General features: G+C 29.8%; 2 protein-coding genes across 2 annotated transcripts; one reads left to right on the top strand and one right to left on the bottom strand.

Moving 5' to 3' along the window:
• The first annotated feature begins 179 nt into the window (after window positions 1-179).
• LOC111422902 (uncharacterized) lies at window positions 180-2,490 on the top strand. The gene is made up of 4 exons (XM_023056175.2): window positions 180-366; window positions 417-568; window positions 1,584-1,762; window positions 1,816-2,490. Exons 1-4 carry the CDS (start codon window positions 232-234, stop codon window positions 2,166-2,168), a joined length of 819 nt encoding a protein of 272 aa, XP_022911943.2. The 5' UTR covers window positions 180-231; the 3' UTR covers window positions 2,169-2,490.
• A 63-nt stretch (window positions 2,491-2,553) lies between these two features.
• Window positions 2,554-7,528, bottom strand: LOC111422795 (phosphatidylinositol glycan anchor biosynthesis class O). Its single transcript, XM_023056030.2, has 5 exons — window positions 6,596-7,528; window positions 5,153-5,223; window positions 3,444-5,102; window positions 2,998-3,392; window positions 2,554-2,939 (listed from the first exon to the last, which is right to left on the bottom strand). Exons 1-5 carry the CDS (start codon window positions 7,378-7,380, stop codon window positions 2,742-2,744), a joined length of 3,108 nt encoding a protein of 1,035 aa, XP_022911798.2. The 5' UTR covers window positions 7,381-7,528; the 3' UTR covers window positions 2,554-2,741.
• Window positions 7,529-10,241: the final 2,713 nt, after the last annotated feature.

The raw sequence follows: 10,241 nt of genomic DNA, 5'->3' as shown, positions 1-10,241 counted from the left end.
CAATCATTCTTACCAACTTTAACCAAAATTTTATGTAATCCTAAATAAAAATTTATTTATATTTATACTTATTTTTTGTTTATATTTCGTATTATTTGAATAAATATTTAGACTTTAAATAATATATTGATGATTTGTATTTATAAAAAGGATATAATTTAAGAGTGCCCTCTATAAGCGACCACAAAAAATATTTTGACGTTTTATAAACTTCAAACAATTTAAACTAAAATGGAAGATCCTCAAACGCTATTAATGATGGTTTTAAAGCAGCATTTTCGAGATCGTCCACAAATTCTCGATGAAGCTCTACACATAATTAAAGAGTATTCTAATCAGGATTCAACAGAAGAACAATACGAAAAGGTGTTTTTTTAAAAATTTTTTAAACACTTTTAATGGAATATCTCTTTTAGACTGTTCAAATCTTACGTAAAAAGATGAACGATTTACCCATAGATATTTTATTATACTTCTTGAACATGGTTCCTTTACCTAAACAAGTCACAGAAAACTTTAAATCTTCAGTAGCTGAAGAAGTTCAAAAAAATAGCTTTCAATTAGATAAGTAAATAATTGAATAATTATTACAATAACTATTTGTAAAGGGAACAGTATGTAAAATCCGTATTTGAACACCCACCGAAAAATTAGAAAATCACGAATTACTCAAGAATGGTTGTGCAAATTTCAAATATTGTTGATGATTTATTTCACCTAGAAGAGTAAAAGCAAAAGTGCCCCCTCGTCACCATGGCCTATAAAATCTATTGTAACTTTAGTCCTTCAAAGGTTTAGGGCAAATGTAGGTCCTTAATGAACCTTAGTGTTGCTCCAAGGTCTTGTTCCTTTATGTTGGTAGGTGTCAAAAGAGCTTTACCGAAAATTTTGTGTCATAGGCGGCCTCTGGCAACGCAATTACACAATATATGTTCAGCCGTTTCTGACTCGTCGTTACAAAGTCGACAATTTGATCCTCAGCTTGTCCAATGTGGAAGAGGTGGTATTTCAGGGGCGCATGGCCAGCCAGGAATCCTGAGAGTGTCCCCGTTGCTGAGGCATAAAACCTTTTTGGTTTTGTTTTGCGACGGAGTTATGATACTCTTCGCTTGGCTGTGACCTGGAAGTTCTTTCCAGCGTAAGGCTACCTTCGAGGCCTTCCAACTATTGATTACTTGTTTTGGGTGCGCTTTTTTGTAGTCCACAACCGGGTTGGGGTCCAATGAAAAGCATTTTCGCGGCCTCTTTGGTCAGCTTATTCGCCTTCCCATTGCCCTCAATGTCTCTGTAATCTGGAACCCACTAGAATCGATGCTGAGGTATCTAAGTGCTATTGTTAAGCAAACAGGCATCCAGCAAAAATATTAGAGTTATTTCAAATGTATAATTTTCTTTACCGTTCGGTTGTCGAACTGTATAGGTAACCTAGACATCTATTGCTTTTACTCTTCCAAGTAAAATAAATGATCAAAAATATTTGATATTTCTATTACCAGTCTTGAGTACTTCGTGATTTTCTAATATTTCTGATTACGGATTTTGCATACTATAGTTTTCATATTTAATGTTTTTTTTCTTTTAAGCATTCGTTTCAAGTTAGTGGAATATTTAAACAGTAAAATCCCACCTTTAATTTCATTGAAACGAGATCCAGATAAAAAACCCTCACTTACCAGTGATTTTCTACGTCATAATGGAAATCCTATTCAATATGTTCGTCCCAAACGCGTATGGAGAAGACGTGGAAGGGCTAAACAGAAAGGTTTGTTATGTAACAATTAAAAATAATTTGTAAAACAATTTTTTTTCCTACAGATTGTAAAGCCCTTTTAGATATTTGCTCGGAATATGTTATAAAAAACCAAAATAAGCTAAAAAAATTATACAAAACAAAAAAAGAATTTGTTTGGAGCTTGGTAAATAGTAACAAATATGAAAATGAAGATTTAGTTTTGCTTTATGATGTTATTGAGGATTTAAACAAAAATGAAAAATTTATTCGAATGATTGACAGTGAAGATGTTTGTTTTGAAGTGTTAATGGAAGAATATGGGGAAAGTGATGTTCTTTTAAAAGAACGGCAAATTTATGAAACTGTTACCGAAGATCCTTTTGAAATTACTGATGATTTAAGGGAAGCTGTTTCTAGTTTTGTTGATAATTTTTGAAATGTATTAATTTTGAAAGATGTTAAATGTTTAACCATTACATTACATATTCAATTCAATTCGTCAGTGTAAGTAAAGACTTCTTCTTGCTACTTGGAAATTGGTCAATGTAATTTGGAACAATATCTGGAAGTCTGGATTCTCAGCAGTGTAATTTGAAACTTTCTTTTTGGTAATTCTAAACTTTTCTCGTAATCTTCAATTCGGGTAGCGCGTCAATTTCACACTTCCTCTCGAAGTCTAAAACCCACTTTAACCCTTGGAAGCATGATTTTCTTGATTAAATTTTAAAAAATATCAGTGTATTTTTTGTAGTAACCAAATAAAGGAAAAAATAGGGTTTATTAAGTTTAAATGTTTAAAAAAATACGATTTTTTTTTGAGGTAGGTTCACTCTAATTTATTAATATTCATAAATTATTACAATTTAATGCTTTGCATTGGCAGTGACTGATTCTGTGATCTATACACTTCAATAACAAAAAATTTCTACTTCCATTTTGGGTAATTCTATACAATTTTAATGCAGTAACAATTTGTGTTAAAAAATTAAGGTTCAGCGAAAAACAGAAATCATCTACTCTGTTTTTCTATACTTGTAATAAATCTTGAAATTGATTTTACAATGCGGACGTAAAATAAATATCCAAGTAATACTGAAACGATGGTGACCAACATCGAAACGCTTTCAAAAATTAATTTTGGGGTGAAAATCTTCCAAACCATTAAATGACGGCAGTGAATTGTACAAGATAACATTGCAGCAAATAACTAAAAACAAAAAGTGGTATAAAAATATGTTTTAATCTAAAAATAAACATTAATTTACCCTAACAGCATGAAAAATTAAATATTTAATGCACAATTTGGTTGTATTCCCCAAAAGAAAATCTTGATTCTCGAAAATTAACATTTCACCTTTATCAATGTCCTTTTTTAAAGTTCCCAGTTTGGTTTCTAGCTGTGGGAATATTTTGTAAATAGCCAATGGAGCTAATTGCAGCATTGGAAGTGTAAAACCAGTTAAAATATATGATCCGAAAGTATTTATTATAATTAAAGTGGCCGGAATGAAATTATTATCTAATTTATCACCAGTTCCGACAAATGCGGCTGTCCATGGGATATTTGAAAACGAAGCTTGATGTCCGGTTGCATAAAAATAGTATGATGACAATAAAGTCCATGTTGCTACAAGTGATGATGGAACATCGAGTAATTGATCTAAAAATAGTTGCTTTAAAATATTGGCTCAAATAAAATAATTTTTGTTACCTAAATTCAAAGATTTTTCATATCTAATAATCGAAGTTATCCCCATAATAATAAACAAACTAATAAACATCATTAAAACAGCCGGTGTATGTCCAATTCCAATTAAAAGAACAATCAGTAAAGTTAATAAAGTTGTTACCATAATAAATGGGGCACTATAAGCAGTTCCAAGCCCCCAAATCATCGGAATACGTTCATCACGTTTCGAGTTACTTTCAAATTTACTTTTTAACGTTTTGAAAACGGTGGTAATTAAATTGTCTCCCTCCCCCGATATATTTGGATCATTATAAAAGACAAAAATAGCGCTTGGGAATAAATAAATTACAAAAATTCCGGTTAAAATAATTACATATGAAGCTAAAGCAAAACCGTCAACGCCCCAAGAAGGCAAATTTTTTGTTAAACCATGTTTTGGAAACGAATTAACAGCCCAAAAAGCACTTATTGTAAAAACTAACATTGGTGTAGTGTACCGAAAGAAAATTACATTTGGACTTAAACCAGTTAAGTTTCCGCAATAATTTAACCAAACCCTAGATAATGTTATAATAACAATAATTGAAATAACACTAAAAATCCAATCCGAAGGTTCTGATTGCTTATCATTAACATTTTTACAATTGTGTTCTTCGCGACATTGAAAATAATGAAAAGAAATGCGAGATATAATCAAAAAAATCACAATTAAAACTGAAATTGTTGTTAACACTTTGCGTTTTAATTTAGTTTTGCTTACTTTGTATTTATTGCGTATTTTCAAACCCCCGTCTAATAAATTAATAAACAAAGCTGCGTTTAATAAATAAAAACTGACATAAGATTCGTGAATAATATAACTGTTTGAAAATAAAGCGAAAATGCTTAAAGCTAAAACGCAACGAGTTAATAAATCGTCTCGTCCGTTTTCTTTACGCCTTTCACTCCAATTTTCCGCGATATCCTCCCATTGCAAACAAAGAAACGTCGGAAATATAAAACAAGCTATAAAACCGGATATAAAAATAAAGGATGTTAATAAATTATCAACGATTCCGAAATTATAACTAAAATAAGCTATTATAATCGATAAAAACAAACTTCCGTATAAAGCGAAAGAAATTTTTCGACAAAAATCATACAAAGACGTTTTAACCCCTTCTAAAATGTTATAAACGAAAACGGAAATAACTGCCAATAAAAGTAAACCACGTGCCATTAAAAAAGGATTAAATTCAACCCAAACGTCTCGACACATTTTTCGTGTATTATCGATAAAATTTAGCGCTTGTTCTGAAAATATTTTAAAATTATTTTTGTTGATATTCAAACGATCTAGAGATATTTGTTCAAAATTCCATGTTAATTCTTTTAATTGTTCCGCATTAAAAACATCCGACATTTTTGAATAATCTAAAACGTAATCAGTGATTTGTTTAACATTCATCCAAAGAGATATTGACAATTCGAGCCAAGAAATCGATGATGGTAAAGCATTTAAAATTAAAGAACCTACATTACTGTACGGTATTGGAACGCCTAATATTATTGATATTGTTGGAATTAAATCAACTTGATTTACAGAATCTAACTGGGGAGTTTGTGGTGAGTTTAATTGAAATTTTGAGTGGATGAAAAGAGTTGAAAGGATTTCCATGTCAGTTTCACCACCATGATCTCCTGAAATTAATATAATTGAATTGGATGTAATAAAATAAAAATTTTTGAACCTGTTGTTGTCATTCCGTGGTCTCCAATAACCATTAAAATTACATCGTCGGGTAATTCAGCAATTAATTTCCTTAAAAGAAATAATCGTTATGCCTATAACCTCCAAGTTTCTAATTTTAATTTTATTTCTACTAACAATCATCGTAAATTCCGCCAAAATTGCTTTCATTTGATATCAAACACGATATATTTGGTTAAAGTTAGATTATAAACTGTCAAATGTCAAAATTAAATATAACGAAAAAAAAATTTTTGGTTATAAAGGTATTCTTTTTTAACATAACTGGACAGAAAATTAAAAATGCTTTAAAATGAACCCAAACTCGACTTATTTATCTCTAACCGTTATTGAGATATCTTAATTTTTACAAAAAAAAAAGATGGTGATTATTTGACAGTTTTATAACCTAATTTTCTTTTTATTTTTTAACCAAAACATATCATGTTTGGTATCAAATTAAACCATTTTTGATTCTTATTAAGATCATTTCAATATTTATCAAAAATCGTTATATTTAATTTTGACATTTGACAGTTTCTAACCTAATTTTTTTAAATTTTTGAACCTAAATATATCATGTTTGGTATCAAATGTAAGCATTTTTGATTCTTATTAAGACCATTTCATTATTTTTCAAAAAATCGTTATATTTAATTTTGACAGTTGACAGTTTCTTACCGAACATTTTTATTCTTACCCACAAATTTCGGTAGAAGAAATTAGTTTAAGAACCTTTCCTTTAACTTGATATCAAACATAATTTAGTGTGATTAAAAAATAAAAAAGTTAGATTATAAACTGTCAAATGTCAAAATTAAATATAAAGAAAAAAAAATTTTAGTTATAAAGGTGTTCTTTTTTAACATAACTGGACAGAAAATTAAAAATGCTTTAAAATGAACCCAAACTCGACTTATTTATCTCTAACCGTTATTGAGATATCTTAATTTTTACAAAAAAAAGAAAAAAATGGCGATTATTTGACAGTTTTATAACCTAACTTTTTTTTTTATTTTTTAACCAAAACATATCATGTTTGGTATCAAATTATACCATTTTTGATTTTTATTAAGATCATTTCAATATTTATCAAAAATCGTTATATTTAATTTTGACATTTGACAGTTTCTAACCTAACTTTTTTTAATTTTTGAACCCAAATACCTATATCATGTTTGGTATCAAATGAAAGCATTTTTGATTCTTATTAAAACCATTTCATTATTTTTCAAAAAATCGTTATATTTAATTTTCACAAATTTCGGTAGAAGAAATTAGTATGAGAAAAAAATAAAAAAGTTAGATTAGCAACTGTCAAATATCAAAATTACATTAACATTTTTTTTGATAAACATTGAAATGGTCTCAAATCAATTATTTAGTTTAAAAATAGATTAAATTAGATTTATTTAAAAAAAAATATAGGTTAATTATTTTTTACCCAATAACTTCATTCATTTCAGTTAATTTTCTTGCCATTTCCTTATGATTAGGTCCATATCGATGTCCACAATGATCAACTCCCAAATAATGTCCAATTAATAAATCCCAATCTTCCTTTTTTAATTCTTCATAAATATTATTGCTAACTCCCTTATCTACAGTATCTAAATCCATAACATTAAATGATGGAAAAGGATATTGTCGAAGAAATTGATTTGGATATAATCCCAACCAAGTATCATCACCAAGAAAAACAACTTTTTTATTATTAATAACTATTTGATTAATAAAATTGTCTTCTTTTATTGCTGTTGAAGCAAAATTTGAACCAGCATCAATAAACGTAGGTAAACTTCCTGTTGTTAAAGCTTTTAATCTTTGCATTGTTGTTGTTGGAGGATCAGCAACAAATTTAAACAATCTTGTAGATTCTGGTTTCGATTTTAGTACATCATTAATAACAGGTATTTTGTTCTCATAAGGTAAAGGATTCGTAATGTTTTCATTATAAAGACTAAAATCATATCGAAATGCATCAACAACAACCAACAATACCCTGGCTTTTTGGTCTAAACACATCGAAAAATCTTTCTCGCTCCATTTATCAGGAAATCGTTCCTCTCCAACCGAGTTTTTATTAATCTTTTCGTTATAATTACAAGCGGCGACTTTCTCGATAGCTTTCTTTGTTAACAAAAAACCGCTGTGAAATAAGAGGTTATGGGACAGGATTGAGAAACTGAACCATACCAGAAAAAGTACGTAATAAAAGCACTTCGGCATTGTATCACACACGAATATTTTTTTGGTTGTAGTTTATCACAGCATTAAAATAGTTTTAATTGTTCCAAATTTAATTACATAAACTTAAGTAAATACCGCATTTGGATTAAACAAATACGGTTAAAAATGGTTTTGTGTTGAAATTTTGACGTTTGTCAAAAACATATGATCATATCGCCATCTAGTGAAATTATTTTATATTAGTGATAAAAATCATTTTAAAATTTGAAAAAATTTTGATGTGTGTTAAAATAAGTAAAAGTAAAATTTCGAACTAAAATCTTATCTTATATCTTTTGAAATTATAAATTTGGACCGATTTGCAACGAGGCAAACGAAATAATTTTTATCAAGATCTATTTGACGATAGAGGGCACTACTATAAAGTGTTCTCTATTTTGCTTATGAATGTTGCCTAATTAGCGCCTAATTTGGATTAAAAAGTGTTCATAATTATCGGAAAAAAAGAGAAAATGATTTAAAGAACAAGTTCAAACTAAAAAAGAGCCATTCTAAGCTCTGCTTCATTAGAGCTAAAGCTATCAATTTTATGAACGATACCTCTTATAAACCATTTGTCGTAAGTAAAGGTTCGAGAAATTTAAAAATCATCACACTTTTCCATTTGAAATTGATGGACGAGTCTGCTTCGGCCGATGAGGCAGCAAAGCTGTATTAAGGATCTGTAAAGGGGATAGTTTAAGATGGTGGTTATGTCCCACAGGTTATGCAGATGAGACCAGCCTTTTGAAAAAAAATGTCTTCAAGAACTTTTTTTGTCCACAAATGAAAAAATTGCTGCTGGTTTTAAGGTGGCTAAAGACTTTACCACAATTCTGGACAAATTACAACATTGCTGGAAGAAAATATGACCAAATGTTGGCACATCAAAGAATAGTTTTAGTGACCACCATACAACTGTTAGATATTGAAGAGCAACTTGAGTCACATGATTCTGAATTGAAAGACAAAGAGCTGGCCGATTTAGTAACTGATCATAATCATGAATGCAGTGACAGTTATGGAAATAACGAAAACACTTTTCCAGCTCTGTTAACTCTTAAACAGTTAATAATTGTTTAGAAATAACAGAAAGAGTAACATATATATTGATAGAAAACGATCCTATAATAACTAAGTTTAAAGGCATAACGTGAGATCTATAATGCCTTTAGATTTTTTTTTATCTTAGAAGTAAATTTAAACTTTAAATCAGTTCATTTATGAATTCACAATATTTTCAGACAATGCAGCTGAGAACTAAGTATCAATCAATTCAACGGCGCTACATCTCAAATCGAGCCCTGGCCTCCTCTTTCTAGAAGTTTCGTAACGGTGCGCCTTTTCCGACGTGTGATCGTTAATCACACGGTCAATCCCCTTAGGAGGAAAGGCGGCTAACTACCACTAACGACACCAGAGGTGTTCGACTGGTGCCGGGACCGACGGCTCAACGTCCCCTGTGAAGGACGGCGAGAACTAAATATAACAACCTATTTTTTTTAACTACATAATCAATAGTGAAGATTAAATGTATTACAACTCAACATCTTCTTAATCCTTGGAACCGAATACTTCTAATTCAATATAATAGAGAGACTACTGAATTTCTTTTAGTTCCAAGTTTTCAACTTTTTATGCTATTAACAAGATAGGTAACCAAAGTAACTATATGATTATGTGCGCCATCTAAAATTTTACTGTTTTTTTTTATTGCTTAATTACAGTGAATTTTGTTGGGTTTTTCCAACGATCTATCAACGTCGTTCACTTCGCTCGTCTTTGTATGAGCCATTACAAGACTTTTATACACGTTTGTTTATCCCAAGTATATGCTGTACCACCTGTCTTTGTCGACTAGTGTTTATAAACACTAACATGTTTATACTTCCGGCCGCGAGATAGCCATAATTAAAAATATTTACAAATATCCACTTATTTACTAATACTCGGTGTATATCAATGGGATAGATTAAAATACATTATGGCTCATCCAGAGAGAAACGAAGCAAGCGATGTTATCACATCATTTTTGGAGCTACGATTTGGCTGTTGATAATGATTTAAAAATTTACTCTGTTTTATAGACTCCTTAAAAAATATGATCATGTTATTTAGATTAGGTTGCGTTATTAACTAACAAAACTTTAAATACTTTTAAATACTTCTTCTTCTTCTACTTTCGACTAGGGATGCATTCCTGTTTGTCAAAAACAGTATCAGTTTGTCAGAATCAAATAAGAATTGATTTAATAGTTTACAAGAACAGGTAAAATTTGAATGAAAGTAACTGATTGATTTATTTTTCTTTGGCTTACATGTAAATTTTAATTTAATTAGAAAATCGTGATTAAAAATTCATTACCATATAATAAAGGTTTCAATGTCATCAACATGTTTATTTTTGCAACATACAAGAGGTATTAAATAAAAAAAACAGCGAAAATCTGTAAACACATTTGTTTTCAATTTCCCATAAGCAATATTTTTTTGAATTTCCAAGAACATGCACTTGATAACAGAACGTGTCAAAAGGTTGTTAAAAATGTCGGGAAGTTTGAAGGTCGACTCTGATTTTACCAGGAACGTTTTCTTTTCGATCTTAAGAGAGTTGAGACATCACGAAACCAGTTCTTATTCTTATGTAAATAAGTTTCTCGTGTATAAGTCTCCTAGAAGAGTTAAGTACGTCATATACGTTTCCAATAATTCTCGTTTATCAATGTTTATGTTTATTTACAAGAAACGGGTAATCTCGTAAAAGAACGTCGTCGGAATTTTTGATTTTGTATGTGGTCATTTAGGTAGTAATTGTTATTAAACAGATCCGTACTATAAAATACTGATGCTTACTTTTTACA

This window comes from Onthophagus taurus, chromosome 7 (genome assembly GCF_036711975.1).
Source record: "Onthophagus taurus isolate NC chromosome 7, IU_Otau_3.0, whole genome shotgun sequence".
Lineage (NCBI taxonomy): Eukaryota > Metazoa > Arthropoda > Insecta > Coleoptera > Scarabaeidae > Onthophagus > Onthophagus taurus.
This window is presented reverse-complemented; position numbering and strand designations above follow the sequence as displayed.

What these genes read in the sequence shown, in the direction of transcription:
- LOC111422902 (XM_023056175.2), top strand. Translation starts at nt 232, where the DNA reads ATGGAAGATCCTCAAACGCTATTAATGATGGTTTTAAAGCAGCATTTT. An exon ending in CAGAAGAACAATACGAAAAG is followed by an intron (nt 367 to 416) that starts GTGTTTTTTTAA and finishes TATCTCTTTTAG; the next exon opens with ACTGTTCAAATCTTACGTAA. An exon ending in AATAGCTTTCAATTAGATAA is followed by an intron (nt 569 to 1,583) that starts GTAAATAATTGA and finishes TTTTCTTTTAAG; the next exon opens with CATTCGTTTCAAGTTAGTGG.
- LOC111422795 (XM_023056030.2), bottom strand. Translation starts at nt 7,380, where the DNA reads ATGCCGAAGTGCTTTTATTACGTACTTTTTCTGGTATGGTTCAGTTTC. An exon ending in CCACGGAATGACAACAACAG is followed by an intron (nt 5,103 to 5,152) that starts GTTCAAAAATTT and finishes TATTAATTTCAG; the next exon opens with GAGATCATGGTGGTGAAACT. An exon ending in TGAAAAATCTTTGAATTTAG is followed by an intron (nt 3,393 to 3,443) that starts GTAACAAAAATT and finishes AACTATTTTTAG; the next exon opens with ATCAATTACTCGATGTTCCA.